Below are 23,898 nucleotides of genomic sequence, written 5' to 3'. Positions count from 1 at the left end.
GGAGAGTTGGGAAGCTGGAAGATAAAATGGAGGCCTGTGAAAACAACCAACTCTCTACGGATCTAGTGGATATGAAGACTGATGCTAGACTACAGGACCTGGAATCCACAGAGATAGATTTGGCTACTAAAATCCATGACATCGAGAACCGAGAGAGGAGATGTAACCTACAGATAATGGGCTTAAAAGAGAAGTTAGAGAGACGGCCTGATCCCTTACCGGTATTGTTTGGAGTGGAAGTGATTGAGGAAGAGTGGAGGAGGTTGCCGCATATGGACCACTTCCTGCTGCTGGCTGCGCAAGCCTGTTTAGCGTGGGAATGCAAGAGGGTGGCGCTCCCTAGTGAGCGGCTATGAGCCCTGAAAGCCTGTGATATTTAGGAGTTGGAATGCTTGACTGGGCTGTTCCATCATGTAAGGAAGGCATGGCACCAACAAAGACGGACATAAGTGACCACAGTTCAAGGGTGTTTATCATACCCTTTTTGAACTTCAATAAACACCTATCTAAGCCTAAATCTACAGATGGGAGCAAGCTACGACCACCAAATAATAATAACGCAGTCCTAGTGGTGTCTTGCCCATGTTTTCAGCAACGGATAAGGCGGTTCACTCGAGCGTAGCACAGTCTCTGGCTTCTTTAGCACAAGGTTACAGTTCAATCATCAGCATGTGAAGGGCTGGATGTAACTAAATAAACAACAAGTTATTTTCCTCTTCAGATTTTCACAAGTATTCACATCGGGTGAGTCACTCTCCACCTCGGATCCCCCTCAGCCGGTATCAGATCATTTTAGCATAAAGTTCTGCACAGGCTTCCCTCTGCTCAGAGCTTTTTTATACCTTTCACTTTACACACAATGTTTGTAGGTTGCTCTTTTTCGGGGGACTCACGGTTCACCACAGATCCCCCTCAGCCAGGCTCAGATCCCTTCAACGCAATTAGTCTCCCTCAGCCGGGCTCGGACCAATGTCAATTTTACATCAAGTATCGAATACTTTCGAATGTGCACAGGGTTTAGCTTGACCCATTGCAGGACCACTTCGATTTCACAATTCTTTCTTTTAACGTTCGCACCCTTTCGGTTGGATATCTAACAAAGACTTTCGAATGAGCACCCAGATGAGGCCCAACCACTCTGTATACAGAATCGGATCCTAACTTCAAAGTTCATTCACTCATCTGCGGTCTTAATAATCTTCTTTATACAATGTTGCTCCTTGCAACCTTGGTTTCGACACAGACGGTCTGGTATCAGTCTCCCAAACTCACCAGCTGTGCTGCCTTCTCTGGTGCTGCTTTATTGTAGGAGCCAAGGACAGTACTACGTCAGCAAACACTTCTCCCCGCCCTTGAATATCGACATGGGAGAGCCCGGGGTTCATCCACCACACAATGCAGGATTGTTCAGCTTTAATTGCAGGTCTTACTTTTCCTATTCAAGAAGGTTCATGAAAGATGCTGTTTTTCAGTGAAAAGGTAGAGGGCACTTCCCTCCTTGCAATCCTCTTCAGTCTCGCTGTCTTCCGCATTGTATTAAACTGCCATCTTGAAACTGCAGTTTCCTTGTGTGCTTTGCCTCGCTCAGAGTGTGCTTCGGGCTCTGCCTTTTATACGTGTGGGGGAAGTGTGATGGAAGTCAGGTGTGCGTAATGATCAGTAATTGCCTGATTGTAGTGGGATAAGTCAGGTATACGGTTCGGGTGTTAGTCCGTTTTCATTCACAGTGAGTTGTCCGTGGGAAGTGTTTGCGTCAGAAAAGGGGTGTGGGGGTTGAATCCCCAAGTATTCCACCTGGTAGGATGGGGTAAAGGTGTTACACAGAAGTGGATACCGCATCTCGCAATCCGGTGTCCCACTTCCACTCCCCGAAGACCCCTCATCCAGGTGATCCTCCTGCACTAGTCCACCCCCAGGAACTAGATCCAAAAGCGATGGCTGTGTCCTGGCCACCTGGATGACAGATCCCCAGGGACTAGCAGGTGAGATACCTTCAGGTTTCTCACAATGATCCGAGACCTGCCAGTTGAATTGCGAAATGGATACGAGAAGTGTGTGGGAATTAGTGCCCGATCGTAGTCGAAAGATGATTTTACTGATATGAGGAATTCCTAGACTGGACACCGGACTTGCTAAGAGGAAGTAGGCTCCCATCGCCTAGAGACGATAAATGGGCCACAGGATTTATGAAACACGTCACTTTGCTACCAGGAGTGAAGGTGAGAGGAGAGGGAGTTTATCGCGGTTGGGGAGGAGTGGTGGGTGTTTTTGTTTGCTGGTTAGGGGGGAAAATATTAAAATGTGCATTTGTGAACATGCCACAGTGAAGATATTGTGCACTGTGAGGGGTCAGAAACGCGAGGCAGACAACTGCTTGTAGTTTTCTCAAGATTACACATTTTATTAAAGACAACGTTCGCAAATAAAGCCTTGCTTGCCTTACTCGATCGGGGGATTCCCTACCTAGTTTAAAGGCTAAGGGAACAACTCCTAAAATAGGTAGACTGGCCCCCTCACTAAACAACAAAACATTCAAAGAAAATAATAAAACAATATAAGATATTAAACAAGAATTGAAAAATATCTGGATGACCTTCCCCTGTCCGGGGAGTATCCCTTCCCAAGGGTTTTAAAGTCAAAGTCCCAAAACGCTCAAAGGAAAAGAAAATTGAACCAGTTCTTGCAAGTTCCAAGTCAAAACAAAAATCCACTGGTAACAAGTCTCCAGTTTCGGTTGAAAATATCCCCTTCCAATTCCAGCCAAGAAAATAGCACCAATGGTAATCCTGGGTACCTTCTTTCCAAGATTAAATTCCACAGTTCAAAGAATAGGTATTAAACTTCTACAACTTTACAATTGGTTAGGGCGTCTGCAGGAAATTTGGTATAATTGTCAGGATGCTTCTCTTTGGGTTGCTGCTACCCTCTTAAACACTCTTCTACTGTTGTTACTATGAGAACAATCACTATTGTCCCACCTTATACCACTAATTCAAACCACTTCAATGTGACATCCACTGACAGTTTTATACACCACCACAGTTCACGTACTTCTGTTTCAGTTTTATATTTCAGAGTTCAACCTCTACAGGTAGGCAAGGCACTCTTCCCTTCAATTACTCTTGGAAAGGGGCAGCCTCTGTGCCTCTTCAGTCTGTCTCACTGCCACAAATATAACATGCCTCTGCCCCAAGACAAACTTCCTCTCCACTTCAACAGTCTTCAGCATTACAAATTATTTCCTTAATCTTCTTCACAGGCACCCAGCTCCCTTCCTCAGCTTTATTCACACCTTCTTGGTTACAGTTAGTACCCAGAAGCTGTAGTGCTACTCTTCTAGCTTCAGGTAACAAAGCCACACTTGTATCTGAGGACAGTGGACCTTTAACAACCTCCGATTAGGTGTATGGGTTTTTCACTATGGAAAGGGTTCGCCTTTTGGCTTGGGTAATGCGTGTTCTCATCAGTATAACAACTTCTGGAATTAAAGAAGGATTGATCAGGATACTACAAGGTTCAGTCTTGAAAGGAAAAACAGATGTAGGCACATGCAACTACTATTTAACATCGATCTTTAACCTTAAAGAGTTGCAAGTAATTGCATTCCTGTACAAGATCAGAGTTTCAGTCTTCTCTTGGGAAACACAATGGGTCACACATGACCTTCCTTTGATGTTGTAATCACTAACTCTTGTGAAAAGTCAACGTTAAGCTTTCAGAATGGTTTTAGCAAGTGTTCCTTTTCCAATTAAGGGCACACGACCACTCTGGCAACAAAAAGTTCAACAAGGGATGTCAGCTCGAATAGGAAGTGATCCATACTTGTTACAAGATGCATCGATCTGGCTAAATCCGGCACTGACCGTCCAGGGAAAAGTACTCTTCTGGCCATCATGGTTCCTCTGAGGAATTAGATACATCAAGGATTTGGTTGACAATGGGAAATTGATCCCCTTTGCACGTCTCTCCAGTGATTTTGACTTTAGTGAATGCACCTATGCAGAATACAGGCAATTGAGGGGAATCATTAATGCCAAAATTGATTCTGCGCAACAGACGTTGCAGAGCTTAAGCCTGGTCAGTGCATGCGTTTTGCCATCGTGCGTTACATCCTGCTGCCAAAATGTATAGGATATTGTTATCCAGCCATAGAGGAGATCCTGAGCTTGACAATGTCTGGACTGATGAACTAGGTGAGTCAGTTGATCAAGGCTGCTGGCAGAGATGCTGTAACAATGTTAGTTTGACAGCATGCACTGGGGTCTAAGAGTGTCTCAAACTAAATTCCTCTTTAGGACATAGACTCCAGAATGTATGCTCAAGAGACGCCTTCTAGAGAGTGATCAATGTTGGAAATGCAGACAGGCAAGGGGCTCAATGAGTCATTTACTTTGGACTTGCAAAAAAGACAAGAGACTTCTGGGAAGGGGTCCGTGAAAGGTTGGGCCTGGTTTTGAACTGCACTATTACAAGGAATGCATCAATCTGGGTTCTTGGGGATGTGTCTCCATTGGATGAAGTACCCTTTTGTAAGAATGTCTGTCTGCTCCAGGCCTGTATGGTTGCTAAAAAAAATGATGCTGAGGGAAAGGAAGTCAACCACTTCTTTCTGTATCGATGACTGGGTGGAGGAGTTGTTAACCGTATCCACATACGAGAGGGCCATCTATAAGCAGTCTGGAGACACTGATAAATTCACAGTCATATGGGGATCATTCCGAGATTCATATGACTATTTTTTCCATTATGTAATCATTGTTAATTACTGTTCACTTAACTCATGAATGTAGGTTTATCTTTTCTTTCCTTTGCTTTTCTTTTCTTTCTCTATCTTTTGTTTACTTTGGTAAGTACTTGTTGTGCTTGTTAATTGACTGTCCATTTGTACACCTGCGCTGATTATACAGATTTTAATTCAGTTATGTAGCATTTGTTGAGTTTCATGTGACTTACTTTTGACAAGTGAAAAATAAAAATCTTATACTCCAACAATGAATGTACTGTTCTTTACTCCTTACATGAACACTACGGCTTTCAATATTAGTGAGCGTGACACATTTACATCGTTATAAATGGGCTTTCAGACCAACAAACAATGTATACTTGCTTTTAAGTATATGCAAGTTACTTTAGAGATGGTTACAGTCATGGGCAAGGCTTGCTGGGTGAACCTGAACGCCAAGCTTCAATCACTGGTTCCAGGAACATTGCGGTTGCGGGCTGCTTAATTTTCCCCGACCTCTACTACTGCTTTGGGCACACTTGGGACCTGCCCCCTTCTGCAGCACGGGTGTCTCCTGTCTAGCCACGTTGATTGGGAGTCTCCTTCACTCCCCAGTCCTTCGGTTTGCCTTCTGATTGGGCCTCGTACTTCAGCAAGGTCATGGCCCTACAACCACAGCAACTCAGCGCACATGGGGAGGACTTCACTCAGCAAGTCTTCCTCTGTGCAGCGACGGCAATGCATGTTTTGAGAACACAGGACCCGCTCAAAACTTGCAGGTAAAATCTGCTGTCTCCATGTTTCGGTGTCCCTTCTGTGCTCCCACTTTCTCACAAATTGCCAGCCTTGTGCTTCTCCTTTTGTGAGTAGCCAGCCTTCCAACTCCTGCTCCTTCTTTCTCTCTATGCTCTCCTGCTGCAGCCTTTTATGCCTCATAAGTTTGGCAATCGGCTTCAGGTGTGAGCAATTAGTTTCAATTGCCTACTCCTGTAATGGCTGTTGGGCCTAATGGCCAGAGTACTACATCGACATACCTCTTCAACCGACTTGGATTAGGGGACATGTAGTTTGTTTAATTAAAGTTAGGTTTTTCTACTTCATGATTATTTTTAAGGGTAGATTTGATTCCCTTAGTAATGTTAACAGATGGGCTGAAGGCTTCAACTTTTCTGGAGGCAGATGGTTTAGAGAAAACATTTCTGTTATCCTTTGTAGTGTACCCTTGGAATTAAGGGGCATTTAATGTTCAAACTAAAAATAGTCTTGCTCTTGGTATAGTATGCTTCGTTGTTACAACCTTAGAAATCACCACCTTCAGTTTAATAGGAGGTTGAGAGACATTAAGATGACAATAAGCCAGAACCTCTTTTGGCACAGTGTCAAGTCTCCCTATCGGAGGATAAATACAGTGTCTCATCCCACGGAATCTCCCCACTACCCTGGGCCCGTCTCAACCCAGGTGATCCGCCAACAGTACACCCCCCCCAGCGTTAGGATCAGGTAGAGTCTGCCTTCCCTTGGCCACCTGGGGGACAGGGTTTCAGTGAGGGATCTGCAGGATTCATCACAGCATGGTCTTGTAATATTGCAACTGCCAATAAAATAAATGAAAACCAAAAAAAATAATTCAGGTGAATCTGCTTCTTCTCTCTACAACATTCGGTCCAACAGCAGTTGGGTTCCCTGTTCGAGGGGTCAGACCTTGCGGATTCTGTTTTTGATAGAGTGCATAGAGGTTTGAGTCCCCTAGGAAGACCACATTCAGCGATTGCCAAATGCCATTATTTTGCTCAGAACATTTTTCTTCAGAAAGCAAGAGAAAATGAGAGTGTTTATGAAGGATCCACGCTGCAAATATATGAGGACCTATCAGCTTTAACTTTGACCAAACAGGAGGCATGCAGCCCGTTGTCACAATGGTTAAGGGATAATGAGTGCGCTACACTTGGGGATTTCCTTTCTCACTCAACTTTGAACATTGTAAGGAACATTGTTGCATCACTACATTTGCAGAATGAGGCTCAGGCTGCAAGTCCTACCAGGACGTTGAAGGGTCCGCCCTCAACTACCAGCACTATACAACCTCAGCCACAGAGAGGAAGGCGAAGGTGTTCGAGGAAATTTCCAGAAAATGAACACACCTTGAGGGTTTTATGTGACCAATGTATTCTTTACTCTGGATCTAGCTGTAGACCTTCAAGGTTGGGACCAGCTTTGTGTGTGCTGGTTAGGACTATTATTAGGGCTTTGTTATATACTGCAGAAGATGTATTCTGGCTGTTATTATTATGTCACATTGCTCAGACGCAGAGTCTTGAAGGGATCCTGCTTTATTTTATTGTGTTAAATGCATTCACAGCGTCTGTTAAGGGTAGAAGGGACATATGTGGGTGGCTCTAGTTTCATAGGGCTGTCTCCATCACAGGAGAAGATTTGTGTTTTTAGGGATTGGGCGCCGAGGGGTGTTATGGGGAAAGGGGTGAAGGCTAGGGAGGGAACTGACAGAAATGAACCTGCTCATTGATATCTTTTATTGTTGACAGCAGATTTATACTGTTGCAGCAGTTTGCAAAATCAGAAATGTTCTGATTACGACAAGAGTTTGAATTGTTTCTCTTGGAATCGTTTCTTTTCTTGAGCATTCATGGCATGCAAAGCATTGTTGAGGGTGGATCATGCATGATAAGAGATTAAATTCCCTGTAAAAATGGTCGAAATTGGAAAAGGATGAAGTGTTCTCCATAAGAGGTAATGGGATTGGGGAGGTTGTTTTCACATCTCGCCCGGAACGAAAGGCTGGTGGAGGGATACTGATCAAAGGTTGTTTTGGTTTCAAGTGTTACAAACCAAGGTGGGGCTAGGGGGTTGTTGTCTGGCAGTTAAGGGGAAATTAGATGCTGCAGATGTGATGCTTTGTGCACTGTATGTGCCCAACCAACAGCAGGTTTCTTTTTGTGAAGAGTTGTTTTCCTTGGAGCGATGGAGTAGGGGGATTACGAATTGTGGAGATGATTTCAACACTAGCAGATTCTTTGAAAGATTAGTTCTCTTTGAGGGAGGAAGTTATGCAGCCTGTTCAGGGAGTTGGGAGGTCACTGGGAGATTTTAGTTAAATATCATTTTACAGACACGTTTGAGATAATGACCCAAACCTCAGGGCAGAAACTTTATTCTGCACAGCACAATACCTACACACAGCTTGATTACTTACTCTTGGACTCTAATAGGGCACACAATATGATAGGGCATTTTATTAGAATAGTAGCATGGACAGACCATGATATGGCAACTATGGGCCTTGGCTATCTACAAATCACTGATAAACGTTGGACTTTTAACTATACCCTGTTCAAAGATAAAGTGTTTCGGGATAAGTTTCAAGATGAAACTCAATTGTTTTTTTTAACTTAATGATACGGGAGAGGTCAGTAAGGTTATGGTTTGGGAAGTGGTGAAAGCAAACTTTCGAAGTCTGATTATTGCATAAGGGTCTGCGAAGAAGAGTGCCAAGGAACAGGTGCGAGATGTTCAATTGAGGGAACAAATTAGGACCCGGGAAGACACCTTGCATAATACTCAAATCAGATCAAGAGGAAAACCAAAAGACCATAGCTGACCTCGGGCAGGAATTGAACGATCTTTGGAGGGGCGCAGCATTATATCAACTTGGATGCCTAAAACAACAACAGAAATGAGAAAGGGGAGAAAGCCTACATGTTTTTGGCTGCAAGGCTCCGTATGCAAAGGGCGAAGAGGTCAGTCATAGGATTAAGGAATCGCCAGTGTGAGAAATGTACTCCAAATAGCATAGTTCAGAGGTTCGCCCAATAGTCTAACTCACTGTATCCTAGTGAAGCAACTGCCCCAGGCCATGTTGTAGAGGACTATTTTTAGATGCTCGCCTTCCCAGAGTGGGGACAGAGAACTTTGCTTCTTTGAATGCCTTGATAGAACCTCAAGAGGTTTTACAGGCTATTGCCAAGATCAAGCCAGGTTTGGCCCCGGGTCCTGATGGCTACACTAGTGCTTTTTATAAGAGGTTTGGGCCCGTTGTTGGCCCAGTTTCTTACTTCACTTTTTAATAGTAAGATGGATGGGGAATTGGTCCCAGACTCCGTTACCCAGGCCAGGATTGAGGCAATTCCAAAAGAGGGGAAAGACGAGCTCGACTGCGGCCCTTAACGCCCTACATCTCTCAAATGTTGATGCAAAGATTTACGCCAGTGTGTTAGCAGAGCATTTAGGAAAGTTGGTGCCCACACAGGTACACAGTGACCAGGTGGATTTTGTGTGAGGGAGGCAAGGAGCGGATATTTGAAAAACGCTTCCATCGATCTTATAGCTTCCATCGACCCTTTCCACAAAGACCCGATTTTGGTTTCACTTAATTAGGGTGGTCTTTGGTAAGATGGGATTTAATTCCCATTGGTGTGAGGGCATTATGGCCTTGTATAGGACTCCCAAGAGCACAGGTGAGGTGAATGGTCTTCCCTCGGACCCAAAGGGCTGTTCTCTCTCCCCCCCTGCTCCTTGCCTTGATCCTAGAGCCACCTGCAGACCTTATTCGAAGAGCTGAGCAATTTGTGGGTTGGTAAGACTGGGGAGAGAACATAAACTAGCACTCTTCGCTGATGATGTACTGGTGTATGTAACCAAGCCAGAGACTTCTCTTCCAAGGCAGATTGCGGCATTCAAGGCATACATCACTTGTTCAACTTTCAAATTAAATTATGGGAAATCAGAGGTCTTGCCCTTGACGTACCCCTCACCTGAGCTACTAGATGGGTCACTCAGAATGGTCTGGGCATGCACATAGAGGGATTGCGCTATCAAGGTTACTCTTTATAGGCACATGGCAAAGTTGTGTAATGCTATCTTCCTTTATGGGCCACCATCAAGTTAGATTTAGCGAGATGGACACATTTGGTTCACTCTTGGGTGGGTCTTATTACAGTTAAAATGAATGTCCTGCCACGTTTATTGTTTTTGTTCCAAGCTCTGCGGATTGAATTCCCTCCAATATTTTTTAAAGAGGCGAAAAACATGTTAAATGGAATGCGTCAAAGCCACATGTAGCCTATAGTACACGTATTCAACCAAAAGATAGGGGTGGTGGTTGGCTTTCCAAATTTATGGGATTATTATGACCATCTTTGGGGCAGTAGAGATAAACAATGGCTCACTCTTGGGAATGACACGATGACCCCCCTGTCAATGTAGGGGAATGGCTGTGGGTACCTGGTAACCACCTCCTGTAGAGAGTTGGGGGGAACAATGGGTACTAGAAAATTGCAGCCTCTTTGGTCTGTCTCACTGCCACAAGCATAAACTGCCTGTGCCCTAAAACGGACTTCCTCTCGGCTTCAACAGTATTCAGCATTACAGGTTATTTCCTTAATCTTCTTCACAAGCACCCAGCTCCCTTCCCCAGCTTTAGTCGCACCTTCTCGGTTCCAGTAACTACCCAGAAGCTGCAGTGCCACTTTCAGCTTCAGGTAACAATGCCACACTTGTTTCAGAGAACACTAGACCTTTAACCACCTCAGATTAGGTGGATAGGTATGAATGGGACTTGTGGGGGCGTTATGGAGGAAAACCTGCATTGCCAAATGAAATGACGACTTGGCCTTACCCGCCCCCACCCCCTGAGCTGTCTCTGGGCTCTGCTGATGAGGAATACAATCCACAAGCCACCCCTGTTTTAATCATGTTATGAGAGAGTTTTGATACGAGTAGGACAACTGTGGAAGGATGGCTCTTTTCTCACTAAGCCTGTTCTGGACATGATATTGGGTGTGGATCTAATGTCTAATTTTATGCATTTACAATGAAAGGGAGTTCTCACAGACCATACCTGGAATAACGTTCTGAGTTGCCCTTTAAAAAGGTGCTCGACTTGTCTCGGGAGGATAGCGCTGGGCCAACGTGCTCGCCTTGGAAGCAAGCGGACAAGGAGCAACAGAGGTTCGATCACGGGTCTGCGCTTCGAAACCTCTGGGTATTAAGCGCGTTATAAATAACCTATCATATCATATGGGTTCTAGGGACCTAATTCAGAAGGCTTATTCAGCCTTGCTAGATGTCAATGATACAAAGTAGCAGAGGGCTCGACAGCACCGGGCACGTGATATTTACTTTTTAAAGATCAGAGCTCCCTGGCCATTTATATGTCAGCATTTATGGTCATCTTCAACGGCCATGTAATTTAAGATGCACGACTACAGATTGTTACAACGCTGCCAGTTTTTACCGGTCAGGCTCTCCAAGATGTTCCCAGGATCTAGCCCTGTGTCTTGGAGGGGATGTGGGAATGTTGGTACTTACTGGCATGTCAAGTGGGACTGTCCAGCAATCCAGAATTTTTGGAAAGGGGCACTGGCTTGGGTAAAGGCAGTGGACTGAATTGAGAGGCTTTTGGCTCCTTTATTGCTTATTTTTGGGCTAAATGGCGATGGTGAGACTTATACTAGACGTGTATATGGTGGCCAATCTACTCCTAGCTGTTAGAGCATGTATAATGAAATATTGAAAGTAGCCTCATCCTCCCACACCTAGGAAATGACTATGTAAAGCATATGACATTTATGACATGGTGAGCCTCACGGCAGACTTATCTGAGTCACATAAGGATATGGAAATGAGTGGCCTCCCTGCTTGGCTTATTATGAACAACATGCTTTATTGGATTTACCAGGGTGCCCTCAGGACCAAGTATAGTGCTTACATGTTTTCTTATCATACCTGTCAGGAGTGTTCCATTGACATCCCTTGTACATTGTGCTAGTTGTAATCAATTATGTGACATTTTATGAACCATTAAAGTAATTGGATGTTCCAATAGTAACCGGTCAATCCGTGTGATTCTACATCGCCAGTGGCGGTATTGGGCCTGGTTTGAGCATTTGAATATTATGGAGTTCCTTTTCATTTCTTTTTTCTTTCTTTGTTTGACTAGTTCCTTTGTACGGTGGGGAGAGGAAGGAGCTATCCTGGTGTGAAGGGGGAAAAAGATATAAAACATTTAGAAGGGTTGTTTCAACGCTTTTACTTACCTTATTGTTTCAAATGTGATTGTTTTTTTCTTTTACTCCCGTGGGTAAGACTTGTGGCAACATTGGGGTGTTGGTGAAACTTAAATTTATGTGTGAAATTAGATTGTACAATTGTACCCCATTATTATATAGGTCTCCTGGGCTAGGCCCTGGACTTGGTTTGTTGTTTTTATAATTTGATGTCACCCACAGTAAACATTCAGAATAAACCTTCAAAATATAAAACTTGCATCAAATCAGTTATGCAAGGTTTGGTATGTAGATTTGTGTAGATGTACGAAATGTATATCTCCAACAAGTACATGTACAGTGTGTATAAAGGGGCATCTGCAACCTGTGGCTCTCCAAATGTTTTGGACAACAAACTTCCATTATCCCTCAGCATTGACTATACTGGCTATGGCTGATGGGAGTTGTATTCTAAAACATCAGGAGAGCTAAAGGTTTCAGAGCCACACGCATCTTAAACTTAACTCAGACTCTTCCATAAACGGACTTCGGTCCCAGAGGGCGTTCCAACCACAAAGCGCATTGAGGCCATACAAAAGGGGAAGGGCGCTATATAAATGACAATTACTATATTATATATGCATTTTAAAACTTAAAGCTCTCAAAATTGTCCAGTTCTTTTTTTAGGACACGTAATCGCAATGGAAAATGGCAAAAATAACAAAAATCATTTGTTGACAAAATTAAAAATCGAAGCAGCCTATTTTGAGATCTTTTGGAAGAAAGTATGTTTTCACTACATGGAACCTCCATGTTAAAAGCTGTTAAAAAGAAAATAAAATGTTTAAAATATGAAATTGTACAGGAAAATTTCTGAAATGTTTAATTCCCCATAGGAAACGCAGTTTTGCTTGCTTATAAATTTGCTGGCTGTCAACTAATCTACACAGAAAATTGCAATCAAGGAGCGGGGGTGGGGAGGGTTAAAAAGGGCAGTGGAGCATCAAATCCTATGTTTTTCCTTTCATTCTTCATAGGATTAAAGTTTGCTCTCATGGACACCAGAAACTTCCATGAGGTGGAGTGGTAGTGTGGCCCCGAAAGAGTGCTTTCCCACATATGGCACAAATCCATCCAGTTTCTTTTTAAATGTGACCACAACTGTCCAAAGACTGGATATGCTCGGTGGCCCACAAATGATTTTGTCTCTTTCTGGGGTCAGGAAGGCCTATGACACAGCTGAAGGCCATTCCTTGGGCACAGTGGCACTTTCCACTCTAGCATTCTGGGGGAAAGGATGGAAGGGGGCAAGGGGCATGACCGGACATGGTGGTCACAGCCCATGACCAAAACCCATGGCCAATGGCCATATAAGAGGGAATAGTGGATACTGGCAATGGCCACAGGCCATGACAGAAATTCCCACAACTTGAACCAACTCCCCCCACCTATTCTGAATCCAGAACAGGTTTGTGAAAAGCTAATTTCACCAGTGAAAGTAAGGGATTTCTGACACAGGCCAGTCGTGCCCAAACTCCATCTTGAAATGCACTAATACTGCAACAATGATTTAACTGTGCATTTAAACACACTCAAATTCCTCCCAATTCAGATAATAACTAAGACAGGGAACGAACAAGGAAGGGAAAACACACGAAAGCTTGGTGACCTAAAATACATTTGGTACTACAAGTGTAAAGAGATCCTGTGAAATCAGAAAAAGACAACACACTGCCCAGATAACCTGTTCATGCGATCAGAGATGCATAAAAAGCACATTTTATCAGCCTAATGCCCATTGCGTTTGATCCGTTAGAAAGCCTGAGCTGCAGCCAGAATCACTTGACCTTCAAGTATGGGTCAGTCATTGAATCAGTGGCCAGTAAAGAGTCAGGAGAGTCCTCTGGAGAATTGACTGAAGTACTCAGTCAGAAGCTTAAAAGCACCTGTTTCAACACGATCCGATAAGGCCAGATCCACTCCATGAATGGCTAGATCAGGATTACACCTTAATGCTGTCTTCCTAGAAATATTTGTGAAATCAGTGTTTTTAGCAGGCATCTCTCTGCCTTTCCGATGTAGGCTCTGACAGTGGTTGATTGGCCTATCAAACACTGTAGATTCTAGCCAGGCTCCTATTTCTAAGGGGTCAGCCAACCAATATTCAATGTCCTTATAGAACATCCTAGTGTTGCTGGGAAGAAGAGAATCATTTCAAATTCTGATGCTGAAGTGATTTCAATCCCTGAAATGAATCCCTGGCTCTCTGAATCATCTTGAGTCCTTAAATCTAAGAGAGAGGGAGTGCGGGACAGGGTAGCATTGCTTTGCTAATTTTCAAAGTCGTTCCAACAGTAAAGAGGAGAAGCCAAGAAGGGCCCTTTGTTTTGAATAAACCCTTATCCTGGAAGGATCCCTGGTCAGGTTCTTCCATACCATCTGGTAGACCCATCAGTCATAAATTGCTGCACTGTCAGAGGCTTTCTGCTGCATCGTCTGCCTTTTTTCCTAGAATCTTTGTGTGGCTAAGAACCAGTCAGGAGGAACTTCCTCCCCTTCTTTGGTTCAGCACTCGACCCAGGGTGCTAGGACTGACCACTCACTCATACCACACACAATAGATGACCAGCACACAGAGTAAAGGAGAGGTTTTAGTGAAAGCATTCGTAGCAAGGCAGGTAGACAGAGGCTCTCCGTTTCTCACAGGAAGCCCTTATATAGTGCCCGGATGAGCCAACCCTGTTCCAGGTTGTCACAACATATGTGGTGTTTTCAGGCAAGGGCAGCTGTGTGTACAAATGTCTTGACAACTACAAGAGTGTTTGCTTGCGTTCACAGGAGGATTCCATCTCTTTTCAGTGCGGCTTTACATGTGGGACCTACGTTGTTGCAGGTCTGTTCCTCTAGGGAGAGGCAAAGTGTGAAGCTGCAGAGCTGAACCAAGCCGCTATGCTTCCTGGCCGCTGACGTTGCTATGGGAAAAAACTGAAAGAGGATTTTGCGCTGCTACGGTGTTCCATGGGAGTAGACACTTATAGCGAAGTGACTTGCAAGTGATCTGCAAATTGTTCTATGCCCGTTTTGCTTTGGCGGTCGGCTGGCCGACTGCAGACACCGGCTTCTGCAACCCCAAGGACTGATTGATTGACTGACTGAGTCTCTCAGGGGGCGGTGAGTACTCTACCCAGACAGTCTACGTGCACGCTGGGAAGGACTAGTACGTGACGGCAACCTTTTTCATTCTGCTCTGTTAACTGTGTGTGGGTAGAGGGGTAGTCGCTGCCAATTGCCGGTCTGGGTGTTGCTCCGGCTACAGAAGAGTTTGCTGCTCACAAACATACATTTATAAAGGCGAAAGTGGGGCGACTAAAAAGTTGTATCAAGGTAGAGTTTCGTTGCTTTTGCACAGTCCTACCATCGAGGAAGAGTTCCGACAGCAATCCTTTGGTGGGTCGTGGAAGTTATACAGAGGGCTGTCATTCTTCAACAACGTGGGTGTCAAGCATACAAAGCAATCCTATGGCTTGACATGTCTGTAAGGCTAAACCCAAGATGGACGGATCGTAAAATGAAAACCTGCCAGCTTAAGAAGTCCATTGTTAAATCTATGGAGCTTTGTGCGGAGACCGCATCTGGAGAAAATTCCCCTCCATTTTGTCAGTGTGTAATGGATCCACTAGCACCAATGGGAGCTTTGAGGTAGTCAAGCGAAAGGAGCCGAAACTAGGGATAGATAATACGGATGCAGAATCAAACTGAGAATCAGAGCAGAACGGCCATGGAGAACTGGACTGAGGCCAGAGCCACTGACATGGCGCGAGCCCAAAGGCACAAGGGACCCGAGATTCTAATCCGGAATGACTTAAAGCAGCAGCGCAGTGAGACCCAATTGGGGACCATGGGCCCCTTCCCCTCACCGCCCCCCCCCCCCGATGGATATTCATAAAAATTCCGATATAGCAGCTCAATTATCAAGGGACCCCATGGAGCAAACGGACAGAATTTCCACACAAAAAACAAAGAGCCTGGCTTCTATCCAGGACAAGCTTTTAGCCCCAGAGGCTAATATGTCATGTAAGGACCTGAACATAATCGATTCCCAGCCAATAATGCATTATGATCCCCAAAAGAGAAGTCGTAACGTTAGTTAGGCGATGGAGGTCCTGGACAGTGGGGACCCAATATTTCCTCCAGGTCAACTCATCAAAGGTCTTCGCTCCCATGCAGCCCATAGAAAATCCACAAATAATGACTCAACCGATTCCTCTGTAGGAAGTCAGGAGGACTCGGACTGGGGTAATCCGAGTGCTGTGGGTCAAACCCAACGAACGAACATCCACATGATGGAGCTGCAATGAATAATCATGGCCTCACTCTCAATCTCACTGTCGCCGTTTACGAAACTTTATGAATCAATTCATGACTCCATGCGAGACCAGGAAACACTGATTGCTATGCTCCAGGTAAAAATAGGCGCATTGGAAGGTCTGGCAACAAAAGTGGAGGATCGGCTTAATAAAGAGGCAGAAACGTCCGCCTAATGGCAAAACCGCCTGTGTGACTAATCAGTTGACTCCCTTCTTGCTAAGTCCACATTGATGTAGGCCATCCTTGAAGATAAGTGGATGCGGGCCATGTGGAAAAGTGAGCAGTCTCTCGTTGGCTCAACTTTGGCAAAAGAAACACCCCAAAGTGACCCAATGGGGTCAGAAAATACAACCATACCGGTGCTGAACATCTTCTTAGGTAGGGAGGTAATGGAGAAAAAAAAAGGTGCCAAAGAAAAACAGCAATCCAATGAAAAGAAAAGTACAAATCAAATTCCCTCGAGGAAAAATAAATCTAATGGCTCGAGGGCTTTCCTTCGGAACCTAAGAACCCCTTCCCCCTTGTCAATAAGTCAATCTCCTAAAAGACCTAGAAAGGAGTGGTCACTGGCGGTCGCAGATAAATTGAGGGAGCCCATTCTAGCAGTAGAAGAGAATAAAGCCCTCAGAGAGGAAATGAATGAAACAGCACATGACACCTTCCTTAGTGATCTGGTGGAGGTCACTGAACAAGAAAGAGGATGATTGGAACAATCTCTAATTCAGAATGGGACAAAATTGAAAGACTGGCCACCCGAGCTGAAGAGACCCGAAAGGAAAGGCTGGCGGTGGACAAAAGATCTGCAACCAAGAAAGTAAACTCAATTGAGTGGGACAAACCGTTCCTTATATGGAACAGAAGCGTGATCTGTTGAGTCTTTCTGGAAACCCCAGGCAGATACCTAAAATGCGATCTAACCGGGAAAAGACCCGGGTCAGATACAAAGACTAGAAAAACTTGAAAGTGGAAGTTCTTAAAATCCATTTGGAGCGCATGGTGAGTGGCCCTAAAGCTCCTATTTTGAATCGGAGCAATGTCATGAAACATTTTCAGTACATTCCAGGGCTCTGATCAGTATCAGATGATATTCAAGTGGTGGAATTTGTCTCAGAGCAAAAGATGGATTGGGTGGTCCTCCACTTAGTATTGTTGGAGATTAAAAACCTGATACTAATGCAAAGTGAGAGGATGCTGCCCCTCGGATATGATATTCGAGACTTCCAAGGAACGGAGAGGCCATCATCTGTTAATCTACAAAGAAAGTATATGGAAAAAGGCTGGGGGGTGGCAAGAACAAATAGGAGGAGCCAAAGGAATAGAGGCGGACAGACAAAGGAAAGAGGTAATTCTGGCCTATAAACCTGTGAAGGCGACTCAGCCATCAAGTATTTAAGTATTTAAGTATTTCCAACTTCCTCCTCCCCCCCCCCCACACACACACACACACACACACACATCCGGGACCTTCTCCGAGACAGAGTTGCAGAAACTTAAGTTCACTGTGGATAATAGCTCTCTTGTTCTGAGAGGTGGACCTGGGAGAAAGTCTGAAAATTGGGATTGGTTGGCTAGTGTATTGGCCAGCAACTGTAAGAAATAGACTGACCTGAAGGAACAAGGCCCCATCATTTGGATTTGCTCATGGAACATGAGAGTGTTTAAGATCACTCTTTACAGATAACCTTAATACCCTGGGCAAATAGGATATCATTTGCCAACCGGAGAACTGGCTCAGGTCATCCCCCTCGTGTGATGGGCATGAAACTTTTTAAATCCGTCTGGAAAGGGGGTAATGGGGAGGCCATTTTCAGGACTATTGACAAGTAGACGCTGGATTTATGGTGGTAGATCAGGAATCCCCTAATCTGTACGTTAAAGTACTAAAACGGTCAAGGATGGCATGGGGTAGGCAGGAACACCTCCTTTTATTGAATGTCTACAGGAGGGTCAATTCATCCAGAGAAGTAAACTTTGTTAGATCAGTTACAAACATGGTGGATCAGGTGTTGGCTGACTGGGAGAATGTTAGTCTGATTGTGTGTGGGGACCTTAATATCCATCTATTGGAGTCTGAGTTGGAAGGAAGGGCACTGGAGTGGTTTCTTGAAGCCGGGGCTAGGGATTTACACATGCTAAATGGGCAGACACGGTGGGCTATCCCAGGAATCTGTACATGGGGTAGGGGGAGATTCTGCCTGGATTATTGTTTTGTTTCAAGCAATATCCTTTATAAAGTGAAAAGCCTAGAAATAGAGTAGCAGCTCATGAGTGATCATGATTTGGTAGCTATTGAGCTGGAGATTGGGGGGGGGGGGGTCATCTTAATCCAGGAAAATAATGAATCCGGTGGAAATAATCTGGGCTACGAACAGACTAAGGGTGGGAAAGAGATATTCAAACAATTTGTGGAAAATACAAAGCAGCAGTGGAAGGGGACACTGCTTGTGTCGAATATAATTGGATCCTAAAAGACTTTTCCTCCTTAAGAAAGCAAGGTAAAAACGTGGGGCTGCTGCCAAAGCACGCTTATGATCCAATGGTTAGCAAGGCTAAGAAAGAAATGAGGACAGCTGTGAGGAAAATTAAAGCTGGCAAGGCCCCGGAGTCTGCCGAGCAGACCTGCCTCCGTAAACAGTAGTTTAGGAACTGGCTCATAGCTACTAGAAGCCAATGTCTGCAGACAGAGGCTGAGCAGATGTTAAAGGTAATCTATTAAAAAAAAAAAAAAAAAACACAAAGTACCTCTGGGAATTGTTGAACAACGGGGGGTCTTTCAGAGCAGACCTGATGCTGGGCCAAGTCAATGAGTCGAGCTGTCATTCCCATTACTCTGGGTTGTTTTCCGATCTGGGTGATCCAGTGAGAAGGGAAGTGAGTGGGAATCCGCAGAGGTGGCGGGGCGGATAGAAATTGAAAGGGAAGATCTGGAGGGGAGGATAAAGGGGCTCAGCTCTTCGAGCGCAGGAAGGGTCCCTTAACGAGGGTGGTGGTGCAGTTACCGAAAGGGTCGGCCCACGACCAAGAGGCATATTGCCATTAGCACCTATGTAGTTTTCTGCACAGGTGCTAAAGTATAATTATTTTTTTAAATCATTTTAAAGAAAACAAACGTACCTTCCCCGCAGCCCCTACCGGGCCACAAAGTGCTACTAAAAGCCGCAGTCTGTTTTCAGGGAAACGGACTGAGGAACAACACTGTGGGCCGGTGCCGCAAAGGAAAGCCAAGTTTCTTTTTTTTTTGTTTGAGGGAAAAACAAGACACTGTTAGCACCCGTGTAGGAAACTACATGGGTGCTAAGGTGAGTCGGAATGGGGTCTGGGGAAGGGAAGCACCCGACACTTAAAAGTGATCGGAATCTAGGCTTGCCTTTGTGTATATAGCCCGCGTTCCGAGCATTTTCATTGGCTCTGGGCAACTCCCAGGCTGCTAATGAGAATTATTTGTGTCTGCAATGAGCATAGAACGAATACCACTGCGACAACTGTATGAGCAGTGATAGGTGCATGAGCAATAAAAAGGGGCCCCAGCCGCAGGCCTGGGCCAGCCCCAGAGAAGCCAGGCATCACATGCTGCTTGTTCTGCTTTTGCAGGGTAACACAAATATCTGCAAGATGTTCAACTCTTTTGTAGTCACTCTTATAGGTGATCCTCTGAGATGCAGATTATGCTGGGCATTTGGCTTGGCAATGGTCTGGGTCCGAACTTGCCAGGCTCTGGGAGCCATTCCTCAGGCCAGGTGGTGCCATACAAACAGTTGCGTGACATTAACTCTGGTGTTTTGGGAAACATCTACAGGAGCGTTAGGACCCACCTTGAAGACATTTACACTATAGCTGGTCATATATAAATTTACAAAATGATATAGCTTTGCTATATGCTTGTTCCTTAGTCCCCAGAGGCAGCTCCTGCTTATTGGGGAATAGCAGATACACAGGACCACATTTGAGCTCCTGCTCAACAGATCCCCATTTCGATTCCTGAATGTTCATAGGCCAAAGAATATACTGTTTCTGGGGAAAGGGGCATGGCATCCTTTTGTGTCATTATGCAGTGTCACAGCGGGCTCACAATCTTTTCTAGTAGCTTAAAGTGGATGGCTGCTCTTGCATTTCACTTTTACAGACAGGTCCCGGATCGGCCCCAGATTTAGACACAGGTGCCAGAGCAGGAGTCCCAAGCTGCTAAGGCACCTCTACTGCCTGCATACCGGTTAGCTGGGTGCCTTCACCCATGCTCTTCTGTGGATCTGGAAGGATGGACAAACTAAGGACAGCATGATGCGTTCGCCAGCTCAGGACAGATCGTTATAAAAGGTTTTGCTGTCTTCGCCAGCCAGGAAGGAAGGAGGAGGAGCGTGATAGCCAATCTTAGAGACAGCATGTCTGGCCAAGGATACTATTTATCTATCTTTATGGATATATAAACCTTTTCCGGCCATTGACTCAGCAGCAGGCAGAAGCCGATCCACCCAGAACTGCCAAAGTCATAGTCTTGGGTGCCAGCCCATGCTCCCCCCTGCTTGGAATACATTTACAATGTAAAATCACCAACCACCAGTTTTTATGATCCCTATGCAGGCATGTTTCAGCCTGATCTTACATAGTCAAAAAGATAGGGCTCGAACAGTCAGGATCCAGCCTTATTGTAGAAAAAGCCCCAATTGTGCATCTATGGCGACTAGCTCTGGGTCTGGCCATGGCCCTAATCATTTGAAAGATTATCAACTGAGATGGCCAACCATTATTCATTCCCTTTTCCAACTGAAAGAGGTACGTTGGTTAAATTATGCAGCAAATTAATTTCACCCAAGTAAACAAATCAACATATGTGGGAAAACAACACATTCTCATGGGAATAACATGACGTTGGTTACGATGCATATGTACTTTCATGACGTTAGACATCTATGGGATAATGCTTTTTATTAGGGCAGTTTTCGGTTTCTAAATGTCCATGGTAACACCACATTTGTTGTCATTTTAAAAAATGATTGGTGCTCGTGGGGTACCAAACCATTAAATGCCTTAAGGCTTCCGTTTAGCTTTTGATGCCAGATTTCTCAAATGTAAGCTAGAAATAATTCCTTCTTTGCTGCCCATACCAAGCTTAAGGGAGGAAAAGAAGAGCGCATGTCAGATTCTCTAGTAACATTGTTAAAAACACTAATGCCCCCGATCTCTCGCAGACCACTTACAGGTATATGCAGCATTAGGTAGTGGACAGGGTCAAGTCCAAAAAAAAGAAAAAGTGGCGGGGGTGGAGGGGCACATTAACATACCAATTGAATGTGGTGTCAACAGAAATTAGCATATAAGGTGCCCGCTGAAAAAGGTGGGGGACTCTGTCCACCCGTGTGTTCCATCCACTTGAGCCCTGGAGTGGTGTAATACATAGCTTACTGTAGAACATTTTGGCACCTGGTGGTAGCAATGTCTGGCCAGTCAAGGTAAACTCTTGGGAGGGAAGCAGATTGGTTTAAAGATGCAGTGTAACATACTATAAACCATTCAATAAGAGGATGTTCATTCAAAGATGTCAAGAGAACTCCATCTTCTCTGTTAAAGCAAGCAGACATTTGTGCAGGTTACAGATAAGCAGATTTTGATAATCTTTATAGTGCTCAAACACCATAATCCTGCCAGTCACAAGAGTCCAAAGGGGTACCAGGTTTGACTGGAAATACTCCTGGGAGACCTCCGTACCTGTATCTGATCAGGTAAGAGATAGTCTTATTGGAATGAATTGGCAGTTGGACTAGCATCCGATTACTTGAGCAGGAGAGCAGTCCTAGTGCTCCAATTCTTATAAAATTAAATTCTGGCCCAAAATTAAAGTTAGGGCACAATTATGTGTTTGATGCTGCGCTTTTCCATCAACAGGTCTCTCGTGCTGTCCGTTATCAGTGCTGTGGGTGGCTGATGCTCCTGCTTCTGTGTCGGATCCCTGCATGGAAACGCTGCACGGCTTCATTTGAGAGCAGGACATCTTTGTGTCTTTCCACTGAACTGTGCCCAAATGGATCAGGGGAAGGGAGTGCCAAGTCTTCAGTGCACTCTGTTTGGCGAAGTTCAGTGTCAATAGACGCTAGCAGAGCTTTGCCGTTAGGCTGCTCTTGGCAAGATGCAGGGCAGCTGAGCTTCCTCACTGGCCTTTTCGCCTCAGTAGCATTCTCACTTTTACCGTGGAAACAGGCAATCTGTTCTCTGCAACTCCTGCAGTTCGACTAGATATGTACGGAGGCCAACTTTAAACATGAAAGCAGTTGTGGGCCCACTCACTTTCGAATCACTAGGGTGGATCCACTTGTCAGCCACTCAATCACAGAGAGGCTGCCACAAGGAAGAAGAAAACAAATCGGTGAACAAAACAAGTCATTAAAAATGCAAACGGTTCAAGGGCCCCCCCCTCACCAGAGGTACAGATAAGGATGTTCAACTTCACACCATCTGGTTATACACTTGCTGGAGGTTTACAGTAGATGTCTGGGGCGTGGTACGTAGGCCGTTATGATGAAATTATGTCTAGTCGGTGAAGGGTGGAAATGCTTTAAGGCTTGCAGGGCGGAAATCCCTGGCCTACCTCTGGAATTGCAATTGATTTAAAAGTCAGACTTTTGTACGTTTTTCTTTAACATCAAGTGTTTCGCAAAATCTAACTATTAAACTAACATTTGCATTTACCTCTAAACAATGAAAGACTTCGTTAAAAATAAGCAGCGTTTATTCGGGCAGTTTTTTTTACTGGCTTAAATAAAATCAATCCTTTTTCATGTGATTCACATATCAATAGGAACAAATAATTAGCTCGTTTTGACGGTATTGCAAATGAGGCAACCAGGGCACACCATTGAAGACAGCCGAGGCTAGGAGTGCAGCCTTTTTAAATAGAAAAGGCGCATGCATACATAATAAGACAGAATAATTGCATCTCCAAAGCTCCAGTGTAATATAAACGTTATGCAAATTATACCATATAACGAGAACTAAAGTGCAGAGAGTACCCCCATTAGAACATCACACATTTCTTTCTCGTACATACCTCTGCCATACACTTGTATTCCTGAATGGAAGACACCAATCCCGAGGGTTGAAGTGTATTCATTTATCCAATACTGAAATGAGAGAGTGGTCGTTTCAAATCATTTAGGCATCGATTTTTGAATTCAAGTAGAAACTCAGTTATTTGGAGATGCACACACACACACCTGGAATGCAGACATTAGGAGGGTACATGTTGAGACTGGTGAGACTGTATAAGACAACATCAGCTACATAGTCGTTATAAAGATCATAATGCACTTTACACAAATGATCAAGGTATTTGCGGACGTTACCCCTCCCCTTGCTGCTGCTCAGCTCAAAAAAACAAATTACATGAGCATTCCTATTTTTTTACTGTGCATTCTTGAAGGCCATTATTGGCGGGCAGCATTAGGCCTTGGGCCCTCTTGTTCCAAGCAATATCTGAGGCTAGAACTGAGTTTAACCTCGCTGAGGGGGAATGGCTCTGCCTGCTCGGGGTGCTTTCTATTTGAAAGCATGTACTTTCCCTGCCTGCAAACTGCTTACCTTAGTGGTCTGTAATTTGAGAAAAAGTCCCACGTGGGCGTAATTCTAAACAGCTTAATGAAGCTCTCTTCTTGGAGAAAGGCTGGATCCACTCCACGAAGAGAACTAGACCATACGCCCACTTGAAAAAATCATTTGAACACAAGCTAAAATCGCTGGGATTGGTGCCAAAATTACAGACACCAGGAAAACCTGAAAGGCCATGTAATTCATAGATACAGCAGGATATAACCTCAT

At 44.6% G+C, this 23,898-nt stretch overlaps 1 protein-coding gene across 1 annotated transcript in view; it reads right to left on the bottom strand.

Moving 5' to 3' along the window:
* Positions 1-23,898, bottom strand: part of DESI2 (desumoylating isopeptidase 2) — a 350,188-nt gene that overhangs the window by 172,008 nt on the left and 154,282 nt on the right. The window contains exon 2 of the mRNA XM_069607968.1: positions 23,132-23,204. Within this exon, the coding sequence (XP_069464069.1) occupies positions 23,132-23,204 (73 nt within the window). The remainder of the gene's footprint in view (positions 1-23,131; positions 23,205-23,898) is intronic.

Source organism: Ambystoma mexicanum, chromosome 4q (genome assembly GCF_040938575.1).
Source record: "Ambystoma mexicanum isolate Mex_15411 chromosome 4q, UKY_AmexF1_1, whole genome shotgun sequence".
Taxonomy (NCBI): domain Eukaryota; kingdom Metazoa; phylum Chordata; class Amphibia; order Caudata; family Ambystomatidae; genus Ambystoma; species Ambystoma mexicanum.
The sequence above is the reverse complement of the archived record's forward strand: the minus strand, read 5'-3'. Positions and strand labels throughout refer to the sequence as shown.